General features: G+C 44.1%; 1 protein-coding gene and 1 non-coding gene across 3 annotated transcripts in view; both read left to right on the forward strand.

The window, feature by feature from the left end:
- PRKCB (protein kinase C beta) overlaps window positions 1-25,492 on the forward strand; it is a 359,602-nt gene that overhangs the window by 132,091 nt on the left and 202,019 nt on the right. For both annotated transcript variants that reach the window (XM_043455595.1, XM_043455596.1), the window contains exon 3: window positions 24,315-24,397. In XM_043455595.1, the coding sequence (XP_043311530.1) occupies window positions 24,315-24,397 (83 nt within the window). The remainder of the gene's footprint in view (window positions 1-24,314; window positions 24,398-25,492) is intronic.
- Window positions 9,268-9,374, forward strand: LOC122433681. Its single transcript, XR_006267164.1, has one exon. It is a non-coding gene; the product is annotated as a U6 spliceosomal RNA (small nuclear RNA).

A 25,492-nucleotide genomic window follows, 5' to 3' on the forward strand; every position in this document is an offset into this window, starting at 1 on the left:
TGGGGTGGGTTGCCATGCCCTCCTCCGGGGGAATCTTCCCAACCCAGGGATCGAACCCAGGTCTCCCGCGTGGCAGGCGGATTCTTTACCGTCTGAGCCACCAATGTGGGCCAAACCGGGATCCCCAGGCCTCCAGTTGGCAGCCCCTGCTGTGAGGTGCTCCCCAGATGGCTTTGGGAGGAGGGGAGTCTCTGCTCCGCACACCAGCAGCCGGGCTGATGTCAAGGTCATCGGGGCAGGGGGCGTCTCCTCCCCATCCCGCAGGGAGGTTCCCGTGGCATTTCTGCCCACAGCACAGATGACGCTGCCATGCTGCAGACTGCAGGCAGCGAGTGTGAATATTCCTTCTCTCATCCTTCCTGTTCCCAGCCCCCATACAGCCTGTATCAAGAGGACAGAAGCAGCGTCCGTAGTTACCCGTGGGGGGAAGAGGGCGGTGACCGTGGCGACGTGGAGAAAATGCAGTGGGTCCAGGAAGCAGCCTTTGAAGCCAGAGAATTAATTATGTTTGTTCCCTGAATCTTTGTTAAAGTGGAGAACTGATCTAAAAGCCTGTGTGGGAAGGATGGGGAATAGGATTGAGGAGGAAAGAACTTGAAGATGCTACCAGGAGCGGTTCCTAACAGCGGGAGGGTTTGGAGAGAGTGGTGAAATTCCTGGGAAAATGTGAGACATGCTTATGGAGGTGCTTTGTGTTCGGGGAGCATGGTGCTGCGAGGCTAGCTTTTATAGGTGGTTAGCCCTAAGTGGGGCATGGACTCTCTGGTTTGCGTCTGTCCCCTACCTCCCGCTGTTGTACTTCACCCACTTGTTTGACTCATTTAGCTTCTGTCCTTACCTTCGTAGGTCTTAGAGCTGGTGGCCCCTGCTCTGTGGAGGCCATGTGACAGAGTGCTTGAGATGGTGGACTCTAGGCTTAGAATGAGCCTGATCTGCCTTTTACTATCTGTGTAACTCTGGACAAGTTCTTCTGCCTCTATGATGGTACATGTCAGGATCTCAGCAGGAAACTGAGATCCCCCAGAGGCCTTCAGTGAAGGGGTTCTTTAACACCTCTAGTGGGGAAGACTCTGGAGAAGACTCTTGAGAATCCCTTGGACTGCAATGAGATCAAACCAGTCAGTCCTAAAGGTAATCAACCTTGAATGTTCATTGGAAGGACTGGTGCTGAAGCCCCAATACTTTGGCCACCTGATGCCCTTAGCCGACTGGTTGGGAAAGACCCTGACGCTGGGAAAGATTGAGGATAAGAGGAGAAGGGGTGACAGAGGATGAGATGGTTAGATAGCATCACTGACTCAGTGGGCATGAATTTGAGCAAACTCTGGGATATGGTGGAGGACAGAGGAGGCTGGTGTGCTGCAGTCCATGGGGTCTCAAGGAGTCAGACACGACTTAGCAACTGAACACCGACAACCGGGAGGAAGAAACACGTGGAGGTAACTTGTGGGGACCCTGGAGCCTGAGGCAGAAGGGATTGTTGGCACAGTGGTGGTCCTGAAGGGACATAACTGCTTCCCGGTGGTACCATCAATTCAAGGAGGAAGCGGGGGAGGTACCTAGCCTCTCTCCTCCTCTCCAGTCACCTGTTGGTTCCACCTGTCTGAGGCCAGCTGGAAACCAGGAGGCAAGGGGCCTGGATGATTCATTCTGTAGGGATCAGCCTCCCAAGGCTTGGGTCATGGCAAAGGCAGGTGGAGATTGGATCTGGGAGAGAAGCAAGGAAAACGGGCTCACTGATCCTCACTTTCCTAACTTTGAAAGTGGAGGATAATATGGCTGCCCACCTCGGAGTGTTCTTGGGGTGAAAATACTCCCTCAGGGTGCCTGCCCAGTAAGTGCTGAGAATCTCTGTGGGTCACAAGGCCTTCCTAGGGACCGAGGGCCCAGAGAGAAGTGTTCTGTGTGTTGTCTCATCATACAGTTTTAGGATGAAGAAATCTTCCCCTCCATCCCCTGTAATGGGAGCCTGGGATGATGGCTTCTTTTGGGGAGCATGTGAGGTGGAAGGTAGCAGGTAAGAATTAAGACTCTGGAGCCAGATAGTCTAGGTTCTAGCCTGACTGTCACTTGCTGTCAGATCTCTTAGCTTCTCAAGGCCCATTTTTTTTTCATCTGTGAAGTGGGGCTGTTGGTAATTCCTGAATCAGAGTTGTGAGGATTAAATGTAAAGAGTTTAAGGCAGTGCCTGGAACATAATGGACAATCAGTAGATAGTAGCTATTGCTGCTATTGCTATCTTCCCCTCCTCCTCCCTCCTCTACTTTTCTGTCATCGCCGCCACCACCATCATCACCATCACCATCACTGTGGGTTGAGTACCTGCGTGCTAAGTCACTTCAATCCTGTTTGACTGTTTGCGACCCTATAGACTGTAGCTTGGCAGGCTCCTCTGTCCATGGGAAGATATCTAGGCAAAAATACTAGAGTTGCTATGCCCTCCTCCAGGGGATCTTCTTGACCCAGGGATCGAACCTGAGTCTCTTAGGTCTCCTGCATTGGCAGATGGGTTCATTACCACCGGTGCCTCCTGGGAACCCCTACCTACTGTGCGTTAAGCAAAACTGACCTGTTATCATTAAAGAATTTCCCATTGCATGGAGTCCATCCACCAGCTCTCCCGGGAGCTTCATTGATCATACCATTAATCCTCTCGTCCTCCCACAGATATGATATTTCAGGGAGTGATTGATGGGTGTGTGTGTGTGTACGTGGGGGAGGGTGGGCTTGTGCCTGACTCTGGGGACACGGTGCTTTGTTATGCAGAATAGCTTGCCTGTCATCCCACTACGAGCCCCTTCCTTGAAAAGTTCCAGGCTATTTTTGAAGCCTTCATGCCTCACATGTTCCTTTCTCCATCATGTCAATGCCAGTACGGAAACATCGGAACCTTTTGGCAGAATGTAAAGCAAAAGAGATTTCAAAGTGCATGGAGGATGAGTGTTGCTCAGATGACAGGGTATTAAGACATGACAAGAATGCTGAGTTTCCAGACTGCAGCAGCTTGTGCGTTTGTATTTAGCCCTCGTTGGATTTCTTGGGAAATCAGCGGAGGTGCCAAAGGCTAACGTCATCTCTAAGAAGGCACCAAAGGGTAGAAACACCCGCTGACATTCCGCTCCCCCCCCCCACCATAAATACACTCCGAAAGATCAGGAAACGATGCCAGAATGAGTGGGTGGTTGCCCCGGGCAACTCCAGGCTCCGGGCCACAGGGCGCTGTGGGTGAAGCAGCTGGCGATGGAGGGAAGCCCGGGAGCACCGATGCCCCCAAAGCTTTGCTGCTGATGCAAAGCCCAAAACCACACTGGAGTCTCCTGGTGTGCAGCGAATACGTGCATCTAAGCGTGAAGGCGCCAAACCCTCACCGTTTACACACTGTGTTAGAAATGTCATGTTTTATTTACCCTCCCTGTTCTTTCCTGAAGGGTAGGGAATGACTTTGGGGACAGGTAGACCTGAGTTTCAGTCCCTTCTTTACCTCTTGCATGCATGCTAAGTTGCTCTGGTCGTGTCCAACTCTTTGCAACCCTACAAACTGTAGCCCACCAGGCTCCTCTGTCCATGGGATTCTCCAGGCAAGAATACTGGAGTGAGTTGCCATGCCCTCCTCCAGGGGATCTTCCTGACCCAGGGATCGAACCCATGTCTCCTGCATTGGCAGGTGGGTTCTTTACCTCAAGCACTGCCTGGGAAGCCCTCTGTGCCTCGTACTAGCTCTTTAGTCTTTGGCAAGTGGCTTTAAGATTCTCGTGCTCTGTGACATCCTAGAGGGGTGGGTTGGGGGGTGGGAGGGAGCTTCAAGAGGAAGGGGATATACATATAGTCATGACTGATTCGCTTTGTTGTATGGCAGACACCAACACAACGTTGTAAAGCAATTATCCTCTGATTAAAATAAAATAAATTAAAAAAGAAAAAGATTCCTGGAGTCTTTCTGAACCACTGTTTCTTCATTTGAAAAGAATTGTTGCGGCCCTTATGGGGTTAGAGATCCTGGTGTCACAGGGTCCCTGGAACTCAAAACAGTTTGGTGGGACTGCCCTGTTATGTTCAGTGCTCAGATAGTCCCAGGGGGATGAGTAGACCTCCTTCCACAAATGGGGAGACTCAGGCGGTGAGTACCTTGTCCATACCACTCACCCCAGGGTGAGCAGTGGTGCCCAAGTCTTTGGGCCCTCCTCGGAGGGACGCAGTATGGAGTAGTGGTTAGGGCTTACCTCCCCTCTGGAGTCGCTTGGGCAGGTTTTCCAAGCCTTTTTCTGTCTGTGAAGTGGGGATAATCATAGGCCTGCTTTCTATGGCTGTCGTGAGGGTTACCTGAGATAACCATATAAGCACTCAGCCCGTGCTTGGGAGATGGTAAGCGCTCAGTACAGTCCCGTTGTTACTGTTAGCAGGATTGCTGGTGGTTGTTGCAGTTGTGGTAATAACAGCAGTAATGATAGTGCGGTCCCGTTGGTTTGTGAGTGTTGGCCTCTGGCAGCGTTGCAAATCTTTGTCCTTCTTCTCCCTTCCTCTGAGCACAGACAGTGTCTAATTACTCTCCACGTGATCCTTTTTCTAGGGCCGCTATTGTCCACCCTTCTCTCCCCTGCCCTGTGCCTGGGGAGGTAGACCTCTGTGGGCCGCATCTCCTGGGCTCTCCTGCTGACAGCCTTTGTCCCGAGTTGGGCCAATGGGAGGTGGAAGCCAGAGGCTAAAGGGCTGGATGCGGGAGGTTTGGGGTTCTTCCCACGCTCATCTCCCTCCCTCCATCTCTGCCCTCCTCCTGCAGTGACAGCTCTTGGCCGGTGAATCAAGAAGTTCCTTGATTCAGCTCTCGCTGGGCTCTTGTTACCCTGTTTCTTTAGATTATACCTGAAGCCCTAGGTTGTGGTAACAATTTTCCACAGTTTCTAGTGTTTTAATTGAATATCTAGAGTGAATTCTATTTCCCACAGAGACCCCAAGAGACCTATAAACCTATTAAAAAATAATGTATTGAATTGTTTTCATTCTAAAAATTGAAGTGGTACAATCATTTTGGAAAAAGTGGAGGTTTCTTATACAGTTAAATATCAAGTTACTATATGACACAGCAGTTCCATTCTTAGGTATTTACCAAGATAGGTTAAATTATATGCCCACACAAAGACGTGCAAATGAATATTTATAGCAGTTTTATTCATAATAGCCAGAAGCTGGAGGAAAAAAATCCCCAAACAGCAATCAACAGATGAACAAATAAACAAACTGGGGAATAACTGTGTAAGAGAATATTACTCAGGAATAAAAATGAACTAACTATTGATATTGACAACTGCATTATTAATCATTAATAATCAAAACATTATTCAGAGTGAAAGAAGGCAGGCACAAAATAGTTTATACTGTGTGGTCCCATTAATCTGTGCTAACAGAGAGCAGATAGATGGCTGTGAAGGGCAGCGTCTGGGGTGAGCGGTTTAATTGTAAACAGGAACTTTTGGGATGATTCAGATGTTCTGTCTCTTGACTGTGGGTTTACATGGGTGTAATACATCTGCTAGGCATCGCTGGTGGCTCAGACGGTAAACAGTTCCCCTGCCAATGCAGGAGACCCCAGTTTGATCCCTGGGTCAGAAAGATCCCCTGGAGAAGGAAATAACCCACTCCAGTATTCTTGCCTGGGAAATCCATGGACAGAGGAGTCTGGTGGGCTACAGTCATGGGGTCGCAAAAGAGTCAGACATGAATTAGCAACTAAACAACATGTATATTCATGGACCTGTTTCTGAATTCTCTCTTCTGTTCAATTGGTCTGTTTGTCTATCCTTGCACCATACCAGGCTGTCTCATCATTGCAGAGTTATAATAGTACTTGATATATGGTGCTCTAAGTCCTTAAGCTTTCTTCTTCCTCAGGCATCCTTGGTTCTCTGCATTTCTATATAAATATTAGACCCAGCATATTCATTTTCACACACACATGTGCATATGTGTGTGTGAAATGCAAATGTGTATGCAAATGTGTGTGAAATGCAAATGTGTGTGCAAAATGCACTAAGATTCTGACTGAGATTGCATGGTATATATAGGTCAGTTTGAGAACAAGTGACGTCTTTACAATACTGAGCCTTTGATCCATGAACATGGTATATATAGATTAATTTCTCCCAATATTTTACAGTTTCTGTGCAGATTTATTTCACACAGTTCTTTAGATGTATCCCTAGGTATAATGATACTATTGTGTAACTTATTTTTTAAATGTTTGTTGCTGGTATATAGGGCTTCCCTGGTGGCTCAGTGGTAAAGAATCCATCTGCCAATTCTGGAGACCTGGGTTTGATCCCTGGGTGAGGAAGATCTCCTGATGAAGGAAATGGCAACTCACTCCGGTATTCTTGCCTGGGAAATCCCATGGACAGAGGAGCCTGGTGGGCTACAGTCCATGGGGTTGCAAAGAGTCGGATACTATTTAGTGACCCAACAACACATGATAAGGGAGGGAAAATTTGAGGGCCGTAATTTCTTGCTTCATGGTATTGGACTTAAATGAGTGGAAATGTATTTCTGTGTGATAATTTAAGCTTCGATATAAGTTTGCTTAATTCTTTGTCTAGTGAAAAAGCCCCTAACCTCATGAAGTTGATTAAATTCTACATTTGCTTTATCATTTAAACATATTAGGGAAATAAAGTATTATAAAAAGAAGATCAAGACCTCAAAGTTCTTACAGCCAGAGATCACTCCCACCACCACCATTTCACATGTAATGTGTTTTCTTCCAGTTTTTTTCTGTACTTAGATTTTCCACCCTCAGTGGTCTTATTCAAATAAAAAGGAAAGCAAGTGGAAAGTCTCCATCCTGTGGCATTTTTGTTATGACTTTACTTGTCTCAGGCACCTAGAGTGATGGTGAGAAGCTTGTGTCCTATATCCCAAATATACTGGAAGGAAATGAAAATGTTTGGTCTGCTGAAGGAGACAGACTGGGGAAATGGGTGGGATGGGGGCATGGTCTTTGGCTTCAAATCTTAACCAATCAGTCAGTTAAATATTATTGAGCTTTTTTCATGAGCCCACAGTAGGAGTGCAGAGGTGAATAAAGCACGTGGTTTCTCTGCTTGAATGGAGTTAGTCTGGGAGGGAAAGGTATTATTATTAATAGTGATAATAACAATGACAATGGCAGTCACTAATATTTATTTATTATGAACCTACTATGTGCCAGGCACTAAGGCTTAATTTTTCTGTTCAAGTTTTTAATATGTTGTTCCATTTAATCTACCAGTAGTCTTTGAGTAGGTACTCTTTCTAAACCTCATTTTATTATTGAAAAGAATAAAGTGGCTTAGAAAGTTTCAAACGGGATTGTACAGTAAGCAGATTAAACCTAGGCTAGCAGGTCAGGAAGACTCTGAGGAAATGACATTTCACGTGCGATCTGAAGGATGACAGACATCAGAGAAAAACGATGCCGGCTTCAGAGAACATAGACAGGGGCTGTTTTTTTCATGGAGGGAAGTAGGCTGGTTTTGAGTGATAATTTGGGGTCAGATTGGACAGAATTGGTGACCGGAAGTGAGTAGTGACGCTGAGGTGAGTCAAGGGTGGCTCCTAGGGTGAGTGAGAGGAAACATCAGAAGTAAGGCAGAAGTTTAAGTAGCATTTAAATTCTAACCAAAGCTCTTGATTATTTTCCCGCTGTGTCAAAATTACAAACACTACATTCAGATAGTATCAACATAATTTTTTTTTCTGTGAACACTGATGAACTTCTGAAAATTTGAAAAATCTTGATTTTATAGCCTTTAGCTAATTCTTTTTTAAATCTTTATTGTTTATTTGTTTGGGTGCGCTGGGTCTTCGTTACACCATGCGAATTCTTTCTTAAGCATGTGGGATCTAGTTCCCCTACCAAAGATTGAACCAGGGCCTCCTGTACTGGGATGTGGAATCTTAGCCACTGGACCACTGGGGAAATCCTGTTTAGTTAATTCTCTAAGGTTGGGTTCAGAGGTGAAGTGCTATAAGTGTCTAATGTAAAGAACTACAAGTGTACCCCTGAAATAGAGCAGTGTGTTTCCTCAACACACTTGTTTCTAGTGTGGAACTGATACAAGGTGGGCGCAAATGGAGACTAAAGTATTTGAAAAACCAAGCATTTTCCTAAAATTCCCTCTTTACTTCCCCCAGATCTTTGATGAGATAGGATACTGTTAGTTGAATGTTCAGCTTTCCAGGTGACACAGTGGTAAAGAATCTGCCTGTCAATGCAGGAGACTCAAGAGATGCAGTTTTTCCCCTGGGTTGTAAAGATCTCCTGGAGAAGGAAATGACAACCCACTCCAGTATTCTTGCCTGCAGAATCCCATGGACAGAGGAGCCTGGTGGCCTGCAGTCCTTGGGGTCTCAAAGAGTCAAACGTGACTGAACATGCACACATTTGAATATTCAGATCCCTTTTGTAGAGTCGGGAAAGCATAAATAAAAAGTGGGGATGGAGACAAGGGACTTAGTTTTTTGGATATATATAGCTTCACTGTTACCTATGCTAAAGTTAAAGAAAAATATATCAGTATGCTTGGGAAAAATTCGTCTCTATGGATATCTTACTTTATATGAATTCAAACTTGTCTAGTAACAGGGTGAAGGAGAAGGAATGTAACTGCTATTAATTTTAAAAATTGGCTACTACATATTTTTCTAAGACTTTAGGATGTAGTTGTCATTTCCTCTAAAGTACATATTCCATCATGTTTAATAAATTGTTTTATAAAAAAACAAACAACAGGAAATGAGGCAGAAGAACAAGGATTTGGTTTGGAGCATTTTCAGTTTGAGATCCAAATGGTGGTACTTAGCAAGGAGGGGAGGGCTCTGGACTGAGAGGTTCAATTGGGAGCCACCAGCAAGAACAAAGTTATGAAGTTTGTAGACTGACAAGGTGGCCTGCGGGGAGAGTGTTCACAGGGAATAGACCAGTACCTGGGAGAGAGCTTTGAGGAATTCCAGTAGCTTAATGGCGGGCGGGGGGACAGGAGGAGGAGCCAGGGAGAGGTAGGAGATGCCCCGAGGGCAGGATGGGGAGGTTACAGGGAAGCAGAGTTCTGTGCAGTCTAAAGGACTTTCTCGTATCAGAGTTGTCCTTAGGAGGTGGAGCGCTCCTTGTCCTGCAATGAAATGGGAAGCTCAGGGACATTGCAGAAAGAGGTGGGGTCAGATGTCTTTGAATTGGCCAGAGTTTTTTGGTTCTTTGTAAGCAACAATTGAATGTAGGTGTCTTAAAAACCAAGTGGAGTGCTCGCTTCGGCAGCACATATACTAAAATTGGAACGATACAGAGAAGATTAGCATGGCCCCTGCGCAAGGATGACACGCAAATTCGTGAAGCGTTCCATATTTTTTAAAAGAAAAAAAAAAAACAAAACCAAGTGGAAGGGTATGGAGTTCTACATTCACGTCACAGCCAGGCTTTAGAAAGAACAGGGTCCAGAGTGGCTCTTGGCTCTAGGTGGCAGGAACTCAGGGGCCACCTTCTTATGGCAGTACTACTGATTCAAGAATCAAATTCCCAGGAGAATGAGTGTGATTGGCTGATTTGGGGTCACATGCCACTCCTGGCCACGGGGAGAGCTGGGCACCTTGATTGACAGCACCACCAAGACTAGACATCATGGAGCCAGGCTGGTTTCCCAAAGGAAAGTCAAGATGCCACTTTTACCATAAGGGAGAGTGGCTACTGTGCAGGCAAAACCCACAGATGCCCACTGTAAACTCCACAGCCCCGCCTTGGATTGGATGATATTGTGATGTTCCCATAACAGGCCCTGCCTTCTTGCAGAGCTGTTGCTACTGTTTTGCCTGCTAGAGGATTAAGTTTCTCTGTTTGCTTTTTAGAGTAAGTATGGGGACTGGGATTGACATGAATTTATCTCTGGGCTTCAAGCCACTAGCTCTGGAGGCTCAGTTTGGCAGATAAGACTCATGTTATTTCTTGACATGACAGTCAAGAAAAGACTTGGCCTTGTGGCTATATGGCCCCTCCTTCGTGAGCAAGGCTAGGAGCTGGTAGTAGACAGATGGTGTAAATCTCTGTTGCATCAGTGAGGTGGGTGTGGCCATCCTACAGGCACTTACTAAAAAGAAGCCCAAGTAACTGGCATCTGTGGATACAGGAGACCTGTCAAATCTTATACCTTCCAGCGCTTTCTCTTACCTGAGCAAGCTTCTAAGTGCAGCCATCCTTGTAGGACTGCAGTATTTAGAGGATAATGGGCTTCCGTGATGGCTCAGTGGGTAGAGAATCTGCCTGCAATGCAGGAGACACAAGCAGACATGAGTTCGACCCCCGGGTCGAGAAGATCTCCTGGAGGAGGGCATGGCAACCCACTCCAGTATCCTGGAAAATCCCATGGACAGAGGTGTCTTATGGGCTACAGTTCATGGGATTGTAAAGTATCGGACATGACTGAGCAACTAACACTATTTAGAGGATAAGGGGAGGATGAAACCCTGTATCACAGCTTTCCTCAGTTCACCAACGTGGACTGATCCACCTGCGTGTTCTTAATATCAACTCCCTAAATAAAAAGGAAAAGAGATATATCTACAGGAACACATGAAACACAGGAGGAAAGAGGGGCCCTCACTGTCCACCCTCCAACTTCTCATCCTTGGTTTATTAGTCGTAAGTTCTTGATCTCAAGAACCACAAACCCAATTCAAGTTGGTTTAGACAAAGAGGGATTTGTTGACATGTACAAAAAAGTCGAGGGGTTCTCCCTTCAGGCGTGGTTGGATCCAGGTGCTCCTGTGTGGTTATCAGATATCTCTTGGCTCTGTTTTTCTCCTTGTTGGCTTCATTCTTAGAAAAGCTTTTCCTTTGTGGTAATAAAGATGGCAGTATGCATACATGTGAGCTCCGTTGCTCCAGTCGTGTCTGACTCTTTGTGATCCTGTGGACTGTAGCTAGCCAGGCTCCTCTGTCCATAGGGATTCTCCAGGCAGGAATATTGGAGTGGGTTGCCATGCCCTCCTCCAGGAGATCTTCCTGACCCGGGGATCGAACTCACATCTGCCTATGTCTCCTGCATTGCAGGTGGATTCTTTACCCACTGAGCCACCTGGGAAGCCCAAAGATGGCAGATGCAGACTTACTCCCCACCCAACTTAGCAGTACTCCTGGAAAATAAATCCTTTTTCCTAAAAATTCTAGCAAGAGTCCTAAAGCTGATTCTCACTGGGTGGCTGAGACACATGCCTATCCCTGAATCCACACTGTGGCTGGGGTCCTGGGTCCCCCTGGCATCCAGGAGAGGGGAGGGCATCCTTAGCCAGCTCATGGAAACTGGGGGTCTGATACCCCAAATAGAAGCAGAGAGGATGGATGCTGGTTGGGCATGTTCACCACACTTGGTTTCGGGACGAGCTCTTCTCCTGGTCCTCCTGATGTGAGAGCTCTAGGGCGGGATGTGTCTGGTGAACAAGGGATGTTGATGTTTCCTCTTAGGCCATGGCTTTTTTACCTTGCTGCCCCCGCCTTTGAGGCATGATCAAAGCTGGGAGGCCATGGGGTCAAGAGCAGTCTCCATCTGTTATCCAAACAAGCAGGATATTCCCAGCAGCTGTCCTGCCCAGGCGCCTTCTCCCCAGGGTTATAGCAGAAGGTGGTAGCAGTGGGGGAGGGGGGACTTTCTTCTCATAAGTTTGTTTACTTCTGAGTCCTATCCTTTACCTCTTGTTGGCTCCACTGCTTTGTCTGGCTTAGTTAAATAAGTCTGGTAATGTTGTGAACGAAAGCATTCCTTTCCTGCAATTGCTGACCCTTGCAAGGCTCTTGCTGTGTAGTGCCAGGCTGCTGCTAAAGAAATGACGTTTGCTCCTGCTTCCATCTCTTATGGGAGGAAATCACCATCATTAGAACTCTGTGAATTCCCTTTAACTCTGGGTAAATGGTCGGCAGCCCATATGATGGAGTAAGATGCAGTTGTGGAGACAGGATGAGGTCACTGTCTACATGTTGAGATGGCATGGGCCTCCAGATGTGTTAGTTTGGGAAAAAGCATGAGGAGAGCATGCAGATCAGCAATGCTCTGCACCATTGGAATAACCTGTTCCTAGCCTCTCTGTGTGTGCTCAGTCATTTAGTCGTGTCTGACTCTTTGCAACCCCATGGACTCCCCACGGAGCCCACCAGGCTCCTCTGTCCATGGAATTCTCCAGGCAAGAATACTGGAGTGGGTTGCCATTTCCTCCACCAGGGGATCTTCCCGACCCAGGGATTGAACCTGCGTCTCTTGCATTGGCAGGTGGATTTGTTACCACTAGGGCCACCTGGGAAGCCCTCCCAGCTTCTCCAGTCTTCCTCCCAATAAACCAGAATCTCTGGAGGTGGAACTTGAGCCCTGTTTTGTTTTGAAAGCTCCAAGTGGCTGAGCGTGCAGCCCGGGCTGAGAACCAAGGGTGTAGTCTTATAATCGTATGGATGAAACTAAAGGGGCATAGATGAAACCAAAGAGGAAGTAGAGAATTATACTCCACATTTAGGCAGGGACTCATCTGTGCTCACACACTTGCAGAGAATATCACTAGAAGACAGATAAGAAATGAGAAAGAGTAGTTCCCTCTGGTAATGGGGTAGAGCCTTGACTCTCAAACGTATGCTCATCAGTAATGTTCGAATTTTAAGCCTTAAGCATGAAAAACAGTTTAAAAAAGAAATCCTAACTGCGCACCCAAGGCCGGCCAGGCAGGCCTGGGAGATGACTCTGAGCTCACGCAGCTTGACTGTGCTGGGACCAGACGTGCCCACAGACGTGCACAAACCACCCACCACCCCAGCCACAGCTGCCTTCCTCTTGACTCAGCTGTTGAGAGTGACTTCTTGAGTGAGAGAGGTGACCAAAAGCCCAGTCATTCATTTATTCATTCATTGTCAATGTACTCATTCATGTTTTTATTAAGAATCAGATACGGGGTATCTGATGTGCCAAGCACAGGAATCTGGTCTCATCCTCATGACTATACATCGAAGTGAAAGTGAAAGTGTCAGTCGCTTAGTCGTGTCTGCCTCTTTGCGACCCCATGGACGGTAGCCTGCCAGGCTCCTCTGTCCATGGGATTCTCCAGGCAAGAATATTGGAGTGGGTTGCCATTCCCTCCTCCAGGCAATCTTCCTGATCCAGGGATCGAACCAGTAGTTGATCTTGTCCCCATTCTGTGGTTGGGAATATTTGAGCTCAGAGATAATGTGTAACCAAGGTGATAATCGAATCAGGAAGACTAGCTAAAACAGAGATTGTGAACTGGCAGGACTCAGATGTCTTTGGATGGTTGGCATGGAGTTTTCAAAAAATCCCATCTGGCAACACTGGACCAGTGCTCCCAGGGCCATTGCTGGACAGAGTTGAGTATCCCAGGGATGGGCATGTGCTGTCCAGTTCATCCCAGCTGCCCTTCTCTGCTGTATTACACCAGACTGGCTTCACTCAGTCACATAGCCTGGCGTCTGTAGGGTTTTAAGTTTATAACCCTTGCAATAAAGTAGGTGCGTGTGGGCTAAGTCCCTTCAGTTATGTCTGACTGTTTGTGACCCTATGGACTGTAGCTTGACAGGCTCCTCCATCCGTGGGAGTTCCTAGGCAAGAATACTGGAGTGGGTTGCCATGCCCTCCTCCAGGGGTTCTTCCTGACGCAGGGATCAAACCTGTGTCTCTTGCATTGGCAGATGGACACCTTACTGCTGAGTAAGCCCAATGGGGAGCTCACTGGGAAGCCCAGTGAAGTAGGTGGGATGATCCAACCATTACCTGTCCCCTAGGGCTCCCAAGCTGAATTATCCTGTGGAGCATATCATTTCTACTCCAATCTGGCCTTCGGTCTGCTGGTTGGAGAACTAAGCTCTCTGCCTTTAAATTTCCTCGTGGCCATCAGGGGATGGGCTGTTGGTAGTGATGTATTTATGGAACAGATTTGCACAGTGGAGAATGAGTGAAATATAGAAAAGGACAGTCATCCAGCCTGGCAGGAATGTGGGGCAGTGGAGTGAGAGGAGGTAAGAGTAGAGTTGGACGGTGGTTTCATTGTGAATGGATGCCAGCCTGTCGCATTTGAACTTTATTCTTTAGGCCAGTGCTGTCCAGTAATACTTTCTACAGTGAGTGTCCAGTACTGTAGCTTCTAGCCACATGTGACTGGTAAGCACTTGAAATGTGGTTAGTGTGAATGAAAAGCTGAAGTATTTTTTAAACAATGGATTGTTCACTTTATTTTTTAGAAACATATGTTTATTTATTTGACTGTGCCAGGTGTTAGTTGGGGCATACTGGATCTTTGATCCTCATTGTGGCATGCAGAGTCTTTAGTTGCAGCATGTAGGATCTAGTTCCCTGACCAGGGATCAAACCCAGGCCCACTCCTTTGGGAGCACGGAGTCTTAGCCACCCACTTGACCACCAAGGAGGTCCCAAGAACTGAATTTTAAATTTCATTTAATTAATTTAAATTGGCATAACCCCACATCACCTGTGGCTACCATGTTGGACAGTGCAACTTTAGACGATAAGCAGCCAGTGAATGTGTTGGAGCAGGGAGATAGTATCAAGCTGAGTTTTCAGAAGATGAATTTTTCAGGAGTATGGAGGCTGTATGGGGTGAGGGAAGTAGGCAGAAATAATAATTAATGGTGTTTAGTATATGTTAGGCACTTACTTTGTCCTCACATGATCTCATTTAACCCTCACAACAACTCTGTAAGAAAAGCACTATTATTTTTTCTATTTTATAGGCTAGGAAAACAAGACACAACAAGGTCAATGAACTTATGGTCATAGAGCGAATAAATAGTGTGGCCTGGTGTCGTGTCCAGGCAGCTTGGCTGCAGAGTTCAGACTGTAAGCCTCTCTAACCTGGAAGGAAGTAAATAAACCTTCACTGAGAACTTCCTTTGTGCCCTGATGTTGTACATTGATACACGATGTTTCATTTAGATTTCATAGCAATCACATAACACTGATGACCTTATCTCCTCTGTGATTATGGAAGCTTTGGCTCATAGAGATGAGACATCAAGTCAGGCTTATCAGTTTCGGGGGAAACCAGTTAAGGCGTCATTGCAAAATTCCATTTCTGAGTTACTGAGGGCAGTTAGGGTGGAATCAGCGGGGAGTATACAGGAGGATATGGTATAAAAGATGTTGCGAAGGAAGAATCAGTAGGATTTAACAACTGACTGGATGGCTGGGGTGAGGAAAGCGGGGGAGGATTTCTTCTGGAACAGTGAGATGAGTGACAAACACAAATGCAGCCATGCTGTATGTATGAGCTGAGAGTGTGTGGGCTCTAGAGGAAGACAAACGTGGTTTCAAATATAAGCGTGGCCACTGACTAGCTGGATGCCCTTGGGCGAGTCATTCCTCTCTGAGCGTCAGCATCCCTGTTGTTAAAGCACAGATCAAAACACCTTCCCCCTGGGGCTGTGATGGGGCTAAGCTGTAATAACCATGGGTGTGAAAGTCCTTTGCCAACTCAAGTCCATGGTCTTGTGAGTCATGCTTCTGAGTGCTAAGGAAGCTCTGTGGAGGTGGTGACCAGGCCTGTCTGCCTTTGATCATGGAGACGGTTCCAGAAAGCATGTGAGGGAGCACCACCTCATCTTGGACACTGGGCAGAATTTCATGCCTGTGAGTTGTCTTTGACCCGGGAGGAAAGAGGGATCCTGCACACCCATTGCAAAGCAACATTTGCACACTGATGCCTCCACCTCAAATGCCCCTTTCCACCAAGAACTTTGGGTGTGTGTCTCGTTTGACCTTCACAACAACTTTCTAAGAGTAGATAATGCTATCTTTCCCATTTGGAGGAGATGGGGGCTCAGAGAGGCATAGTAATTGGGCTGATGTCCTTCAGCTTGTGGGTCATAAAATAGTGGTTCAGGGGACTTCCTTGGTGGTCCAGTGGTTAAGAACGCACCTTGTAATGCAGAGGTCATGGGTTCGATCCCTGGTCAGGGAACTAAGATCCCCCATGCCATGGAGCAACTAAGCCTGCGAGTTGCAACTGCTGAGACTGTGCGCGCCGGAGCCCGAGCACCACAACTATACAGTCTGTGCATCACAACAAAAGATCCTGCATGACATCGTGAAGATCCCACATGCTGCAGCCAAGACCTCACACAGCCAAATAAGTAAATTTAAAAAAAATTTTTTTTTTTAATGGGAGTTCAAACTGAAGTTCATCTGATCCAGAGGCCTGGCCTGGAAGTCTTGCAGATGGTGCATTTCTCTTTTGAGGAATGGCTGTCTGGGGCTTCCAGAGAGAGACGAGCGCTCAGGAAGGTGCTGAAGGCCCTTCTGTCTCTTCTTCCAACACAGACATCTGCAGCAAGTGCTGGAATGTCTACCTCCAGTTCGTATGGATTCAGGGACAAAGATTGCTTCCAAAAAATGACAGTTGCCCATTTTAGACTCTAGTGAGAATAGGGTACAAGAGATGGATCGACTCCAAAGAGAGAAAAGAAAAATTGTAACGACTTGATCTAGTTTCCTCTGGATACAACAAATAAATTGCAATGGTTAGAGCTGGGCATTTGGGGGTGGGTGCAGTATGAGGCAGAGTTTGGGTCCCGTTGCTTCCTGGGGACAGATACTCCAGAGAGGTCTCTTGGGCTTTTGTCTGTAGTCTTCTGCTTCTGGGATCATCCAAGTGTTTCTGATCCTTGGCTGGCATATCAGTTTTCTATTGCTGGAATAACAGATTACCACACACTTAATGGCTTGAAATAACAGATTTATTACCTTATAGCTCTGGAGGTCAGAAGTCTGAAAATAGGTCTCACGAGGCTAACATCAAGACAGCAGGATGTCAAGCTGTCAGCTGGACGTCATTCCTTCCGGAGCCTCTGGGGACCATCTGTTCCTTGCCTTTTCTGGCTTCTAGACACCGTCCACATTTCCTGGCGTGTGTTCGTTTCCAGCTGTGGCATCACTCCAGCCTCTGCTTTTGTAATTGTACCTCCTTCTCTGACTCTGACCCTCATACCTCCCTCTAATAAGGATCCAGTGGCTAAGATTCCATGTTCCCAATGCAGGGGGCCTGGGTGTTCAATCTCTGGTCAGGGAAGTAGATCCCACATGCCACAACTAAGAGTTTACATGCTAAACGTAAAGATCTCACATGCCACAATCAAGATAGAAGATCCTGAATGCTGCAACTAAGACTCAGCCCAGCCAAGTAAATAAATTTTGAGGAAAAAAAAAGAAAAAAGTATTCTTTTTATAAAAGGACTCTTGTAATTGCATTAAACCCACCAGGACGTATTAGTGTTACTCGCTCAGTCATGTCTGACTCTTTGAGACCCCATGGACTGTAGCCTGCCAGGCTCCTCTGTCCATGGAATTCTCCAGGCAAGAATACTGGAGTGGGTAGCCATTCCCTTCTCTAGGGGATCTTCCAGACCCGGGGATCAAAACCAGATCTCCTGCATTGCAGGCAGATTCTTCACTGTCTGAGCCACCATTCACACGTTCCAGGGATTAGGGCGTGGACATCTTTGGGGAGGTTGGGGGAAGACGTTATTCTACCTATAGGCCTATGACCCTCATGATTTTAATGTAACGGGAGGATTGGAGATAAATGGTGCTTGGAACGTTGATCTCTTTCTCTGCAGGAGCCAAGGAGCAGTTCCCTGCCCCTTGTTCTAAAAAATGTATTTATTTATGGCTCTGCTGGGTCTTCATTGCTGTGCTGACTTTGCTGTGGTTGCAGAGAGCGGTGGCCACTCTTTAGCTGTGGTGCATGGGCTTCTCAGAGCGGTGGCTTCTCTTGTTGCAGGGCGTGGGCTCTAGAGCACAGGCTCAGGAGCTGAGGTGTATGGGTTTAGTTGCCCTGCAGCACGTGGGATCTTCCCAGACCAGGGATCAAACTCTTGTCTCTTGCATTGGCAGGCGGATTCTTCACCACTCAGCCACCAGGGATGCCCAGCAGTTTCCCCTTTTAAAATAGGTCTTGCATGCATTCTCCCACCTGACGCTCAGACATTTGCAGAGCTCATCTGGTCCATATACATTTGGGTTTGAGACTGCATCATGTAGTCCTAATAAAGCATGACTACTAGTTAGATTCAGAAGGCTATAGGCTGCAGGCTTCTAACCTCTACGGGTCATGGAGTTGTTGCATAAACCATGAAGTATCTAGGAATTCTTGGTTCTTACCAGGTACCTGTTTGAAAGCAAGACCTGGTACGTGTTTCAGCAGTTTCTGTGAATGCTGGCTCTTATTTAAGAAAAGCTAATCTTACCCTGAATTTGCCAAATAGAAATGAGGGGGTGTATATTTGTATCACAAAAGGATTTAGTTTGTTTCTTTAAATAGCCTAAGCCCTACTCCTTTTCTTTGAAGTGTTTTAGTTAATGGGAAATTTGATTTGCAGAACTTTTCAGAAACACGCTATGTAAAGTAAATGCCTGCACTAGAAGCTCATCAACTTCCCAGCCTGTTCCCAGCTTCTCTGTAGAGCATGCTGGGGTATAGCCAAGACCCTTGGCATACTGAGTCCACCCAGGTGGAGGTAGATTGTTTATTTTCATGGCTAATTGGAAGGCTGCCAGGAGAGACCTTGTCAATGACTGATGTAGTCCTACCCTTGACCATGGTGGTAGAATGTGGAAGGCCAGCCAGGAGCTATAGCTAGCATTAAGTTGATTGGGTTTTCTTCTTTTTGTGTGACTGATAATGCCCATTCTTTGTTGATTCATTTACTGAATATTTATTTAATCAATATGTGCCAGGACATGTGGTAGACACTAGGAAGCGAGAGATGAGCTTCCCTCAAAGAGAGTAAGGATGGATAAGATCATAACTGATATTTTAGATATTCTGAAGAAGGGCTCTAGACTAAAGTAATTGCTTATCAGTGGTGTGCTGGGGGGAGAGGAACTTTCCTAAACATTTCTGGGTTAAGGGAGAAGTGAAAACTTCAGTAACAGGCCAATTAGAAACTTACAACAATGGTGGCAGTATAAAACATAGGATGTGGCCAAAGCTGTGCTTGAAAGTTTTTAGCCTTAAGATGTTAAACTTTTAATGAAGAAGGACGGGAAGAAATTAACTGAGCAGTCAGTTCAAGAAGCTTTAAAATGAATAATGAATAACAGCAGGAGACATTTGTTGCATACTCATGGTATGTTAGCCTCAGTTCTGAGCATGGATTATCTCATTTAATTCTGACAACACTGCTGTGGTATGAATATTATTACAATTATCACCATCATTTTTCAGAAAGAAAACTGAAGTACAGGCAGATAAGATAATGTGCCCAAACATTATAGTTTGCAAATGATGAAAACAGCATCAAAACCTGGCCATCTGACTCCAGAATGCATACTTGCAACCCGATAAATAATACAAGAACAAGTACAAATAAAATAAGTAGGACAAGTAAAAGTGAAACTAACAATCAAGTAAGAAAAAGTAAAATTGAGAAATGTATTCATCATTTGCTTCTTTAAAATGAAAGAATAATAAAATGGACACTAAGGAAGATAAACGTCTGAAAAAAATAAAAAGAGACTCCTCAACAATATGATAGAGGAAAGCTTAAGAAAGGGCATGGCACCATCTCAGATAAGATGATGCAGTTGAAACACACGGAGAAGAACACTGTGGATAATTCCAAAGGAAAATATAAATTCCCAAACTTAGTTTGAGAAGAGCGTGAGGGAGAAACGAAGCTGGTAAAAGCTCCAAGCGGGACAAGACTCTTTGCTCGTCATCCCTTTTATTCCACATTGTTCTGGAAATTTTACATATGGACATATAAAGGGAAACACCAGAGGCATATCTATCAGGGAGGAGGAAAGAAAAATGTTATTACTGGGGATAATATGATTCTCTACCTGGAAAACTCAAAGGAAGCAACTGAAATCCCACAGCAACTCTCATGAATTTTAGAAATACTTAGAAAATAAGTATTGCTTTCCTATTTGTAAATGATAACCACTTGGCAAAATTTATTGCTTTCCTATTTGTAAATGATAACCACTTGGCAAACAAAATGGAAAAGATGTCAAAATCACAATAGCAGAGAAGTAGGACTTCTCAGATAATACTAAGTTAGATATATGTAGAACTATAGAGAAAATTGGATTTCCCAGGTGGCGCTAGTGGTAAAGAACCCAGCTGCCAATGCAGGAGACATAAGAGACATGGGTTTCATCCCTGGATTGGGAAGATCCCCTGGAGGTCATGGCAACCCACTCTAGTATTCTTGCATGGAGAATTCCATAGACAGAGGAGCCTGAAGAGCTACAGAATCCATGGGGTTGCAAAGAATCGGACACGACCAAAGCAACTTAGCACACACACACGCAGAGAAAACATTAAATACTTTACTGGGAGACATAAAAATAAAATTTTAACAAGGGGGCACTCTATTCCTGATAGAAGTACTCATTGTTATGAAAGTGTCAATTATCAAAGACCCAATAAATTTTTTTCTGGGGGTGAGGGTAGGGAGCTGACTAAATACAATTCCAATAAAAATTCCATTGGTATTTTTAAAAGCTTAATAAACTGATTCTATAGTTCACTTGGAACTTGCAATGATTGCCAAGAGAATATTGAAAATAAGGATAATGAGAGAGGACTTGCCCTGCCAAGATATAACATATTATAAAGCTACTATAATTAAATCCCGTATTGCTTTATTATAAGACAGATCAGTGGAACAAAACTGCAGGCCCAAAGACAGACCTCAGTGTATATAATTATTTAGTACATAATTAGGTTGGCATTTGAAATCAGTGATGAGGGGATGAATTATTCAATAAAAGATGCTGGCACAATTGATTACCTATTTGGGAAAAAAATGGCAAGTTAAATTCCCATGTCATTTCAGATACAAAAAAAAAAAAAAAATTACAAATCGATGAAAGTTTAAAGTGCATATGATGCCAGATAAAAATAAAGAGAAAAGAATGGTATTGATAGGAATTTGGATCATATGGGAAGGCCTTTTGAAGTGTAGTTGGACTAAGTTTTCTCTGTCCAGTTTTTTTCTTTTGGTAGTCTGCAAGTTATTCTTGTTAGCACATTATTTAAACTTACAATGTCCTAAATGCAGTTTCTCCATACCTATCAACTCTTGAGGAATAAGACAAAGATCTTAGCATGTTGCAATTTTATAGTCTTTTTCTCATCTCGGTCTCTTAGAACTTGTTCCCCCACGCTCACCTTGCTTTTGTTTTTGTTCTTTTACCACTGTTTCATGCCTCTTTGATTAATTTTGTTGCTTTTTTTGTGGACTGTATATTCTCTATTACTTTGTGGGAAGTAAATTTTCTGAGTTCTTGTATTTTGGAAATGTCTATTTTGTTCTTTCACTTGAATGCTCATTTGGCTGTGTATGGGATTTTAGGTTCAAATGACTTTTCCTAAAACTTTGACCATGTTGCTCCACTGTATTCTATTTTTTTTAATTTAAAAAAAAAATGATTGCCACAATCAATTTAGTTAAATTTTTTAAAGATTTTTTTTTTAATGTGGACCATTTTTAAAGTCTTTATTGAATTTGTCACAGTATTGCTTCTGTCTTATGGTTTGGTATTCTGGCCGCGAGGCATATGGAATATCAGCTCCCTAACCAGAGCTCGAACTCAGAACCCTTGCCTTAGAAGGTGAACTCTTCTAAGGTGACAGTCGGAAGTGCCTCCATTGTATCCGAGAATTCAGAGTTGCAGATGAGAAATCTGATGTTAAAATTATTTTTGTTCGTTTGTCAGTAACTTTCCTGTCTTCTTTTCCTATCCCTGCTGGACACGTCCTCACAGCGATATCTGAGCTGTGGTAATTCTCACTGTTAGCCATTTTTCTTTTTATTCATATCTATTGACACTTGATAGTTTCTTTCCATTTAATGGCTCAAATCCCTCTTAATCTTTAGAGGATTTCCTTTCATTTTCTTCAATTATACCTTCTTTTCTTTCTGTTCTTTCCTGGACATCCTTCTGTATAGATATTAGAATTTTGAGATCTGTTCTGCATGTTTTGAGTCATTTCTTTTTTTCTTGCTTGCTTTTTTTCTTTTTTCTTGTTTTTTTGCAGAATTCTGGGGAAATCACTCAAATTAGACTTCCAGTTTGCTAAGTTCCTCTTTGGTTGTCCTCCATTTTGTATCAGCCCAACCACTGAATTTCCAGTTTGGGCAATCGTATTTTTCATTTCCTGATCTTTGTTTTTCTTTGACTCTTAGTTTCAAAATGAAAGTAGGCTTATTTCCCTTGATATTATGTAATTAACATATACTCTTTTGTCAACATTTCAAACAATATAGATGTAAGGGATGTATAGATGTATAGTAAAAATAATCTGTAGTCCTTTTGCCCAGAGATAACCATCATTGGCATTTTTTGGCCACTGCTCATATATTACTCTCAACATTCACAGACATATAGGCGCAGAGGACTTCGCCACTCACAACAAACATATATATGCTGTTTGACACAGATGTCTTTATACAAAGCATATATTACTTACAAAATGCAATAAATAATAACAGAAAGAGGAGAAAGAAATTGACCCCTTTGGAACTCTTCTTCTTCTCTTTAGTTTTGCCATCTTGTGGAATCTTGGTTCCCTGACCAGGAATTGAACCTGAGCCCCTGGAAGTGGAAGCATGGAGTCCTAACCACTGGACTACCAGGGAATTTCCTCCAGGTTCACTAATAATCAGTCAAGACTAATGTTTTTTTCCCAACTATTACCCTTTCTGTCTCCTTTCTGTCATATTGAATTATTTTGAATTGAATCACTTTATCCATAAAGATTATAGGTTGTATCCTTAGAAGTAAGAATAACAAAAAAATCATAATACCCTTATTATATAAAAAATTATAATTCCCTAATACCAATAGCAAAAATTCCCTCATATTATCAAAAATTAATACATTCATTTTTCTGATTGTCTCATAACTATTAAAAAACTATTAGTTTATTTAAATTAGGACCCAAACAACGTCTACATATTGTATTTAGTTAATACCTTTTTAAAATCTCTTTATTATGTTCCTACTCTGCCCTGCTGTTTTCCTCCTGCAGTTTTCTATTTTTGTTTGTTTATTATTGGTGTTTTGAGCAGTTTTAGGCATATAGAAAAATTGATTGAAAATACAGTTTCTGTACATTCCCTCAATCTCATTCCCACCCTAGTTCCCCCTATTATTAACATTTGCAAGTGAAATAAATCAGAAAGAGAAAGAGAAATACCATGTTAACTCACTTGTATGTGGAATCTAAAAAAAAAAAGAAACCCAAAACCAAGAAGTGAACTTGTGGATACAGAGAATAGATTGGTGGTTGCCAGAGATTAGGGTGGGGAGCAGGTGAAATGGGTGAAAGTGGTCAAAATAAAAAAGTTCAGGGGGTGTAATAAATAGCATGGTGACTATAGTTAGCAGTACTGTAGTGTATATTTGGGCTTCCCTGGTGGCTCAATGGTAAAGAATCTGCCTGCCAATGCAGGAGACGTGTTCGATCCCTGGGTTGGGAAGATCCGCTGGAGGAGGGCATGGCAACCCGCTCAAGTATTCTTGCTGGGAAATCCCATACAGAGGGGCCCGGCGGACTCCTGTCCATGAAGTTGCAGAAGAGTCGGACACAACGACTGAGCATGCAGCGTATATTTGGAAGTCACTAAGAGAGTAAATCTTAAAAAATCTTATCACAAGAAAAAAATTTACAACCATGTGTGGTGATGGATATTGATGACTTATACTGATGATCATTTATAAATGTACATATGGAATCATTATGTTATACACCTGAACCTAATATAAGGTTATATCAATTATATGTCAATTAAAAAATGAAGAGAACTATATTCAGTACCCTATGATAAGTCATAATGGAAAATAATATTAAAAAATGTGAAAAGATGAAATAGCATGCCTTAGAGTGTTGTTAGAAATATTAAGTGAATTAATATATGTAAAGCACTTTTAAAGAATCTTGCATTAGTGTGGTACATTTGTTACAATTGATGGACCAATATTGATACATTGTTATTAACTAAAAGCCATTGTTTATAGCTGTAGGTTCTCTAAATTAGTTGTCACTACCATGTCATCCATAGTCATCAATATAATTGGTAATTTGCAAGTTGTGGCACCAGTGTACCCCAGGAGTTTGACTTCAATAGAAGACAAGGGGCAGAAGCTGAAGGCATTGTTTATCTGATTATAAAGCCTTTGAGTATAAAGTCCAGGCCTAATGATGTCTTCCTCTCTTCCCCTCCCTTCCTGCTCCCCACTACCCCTCTCCCTTCCCTCCTACCCTCATTTTCTCTTTTACAGTCTGCTGTTTTGTCGTGCACAAGCGGTGCCATGAATTTGTCACCTTCTCCTGCCCGGGCGCTGACAAGGGCCCAGCCTCTGATGTAAGTATCGGGCACTGGTCACCTCTCTGTCCACAGTCAATGCATCCTTTTGGGTGACTGAGTACACTGAGTCAAAAAGTCAGGGTGTCACGGTCCCTCCAGCCTCTGAGACTATTTTCATCTTAATGGGAAAAAACAAAACAAAACATTTTGAGAGGGGTGCATGACTTCAAGAAACCAGTCTCTCTACTATGATTTAGCACAATGTCTTCATCTTTATGGCTGAGGCATGAGGTTGATGGGCAGAGGTTAAATCATGAACTCTTTGTCAGGGCCCAAGAATTAGGAGGAATTAAGATTTTCCTGCTCTGTTCAACCCAAAATGTGATTACTGTTGAGGGATGCGGGATGCTCCTGGGTAAAACTGGCAAATAAACTTTGTTTTGATCATTACTGCTTTATTTTAATATGGTTTGAAAAATGTATCTAGTAGTGGTTTGTCATTTATGGTGAGGATATAAAATTTCCTACCTAAGTAAAGGTGTTTAGGGTTAAACAAAGGATAGGGCTTCCCTTGTGGCTCAGCTGGTAAAGAATCCGCCCAAAATGTGGGAGACCTGGGTTTGATCCCTGGGTTGGGAAGATCCGCTGGAGAAGGGAAAGGCTACCCAGTATTCTGGCCTGGCGAATTCCATGAACTATATAGTCCATGGGGTCACAAAGAGTCAGACACAACTGAGTGCCTTTCATTTTCGCTTTCACTTTCAAAAGATAGGGACTTACCTGGCAGTCCAGTGGTTAGGAATTCACACTTGCAGTGCAAGGGGCGCCGGTTTAATCCCTGGTTGGGGAACTAAGATCCCATATGCTGTGTGGTGTGGGCAAAAATAGATAAATAAAAATTGAAAAAGATAAATTGACTTAAGGAAAATATTAAGTGAGTGACAGCCTGAGTACTATGTTTGAGTGCTCTGTGGCTAAAGTCTTGGAACACGTTTGCCTGAAGTTTGGGGTACCATGTGGATCGCCTATCCAACAGCCTTTCCTAACCCTCACCCTCTTCTTTCTGGCAAAGGCCACCTCTCAGGATAGACGTTGAAGATGCCTGCTGCTTCTTTCTCAGGCTCCTATGTAGCTAGTGAGTGAGCACGTGAC

Source organism: Cervus canadensis, chromosome 32, assembly GCF_019320065.1.
Source record: "Cervus canadensis isolate Bull #8, Minnesota chromosome 32, ASM1932006v1, whole genome shotgun sequence".
In the NCBI taxonomy this organism is placed as follows: Eukaryota; Metazoa; Chordata; class Mammalia; order Artiodactyla; family Cervidae; genus Cervus; species Cervus canadensis.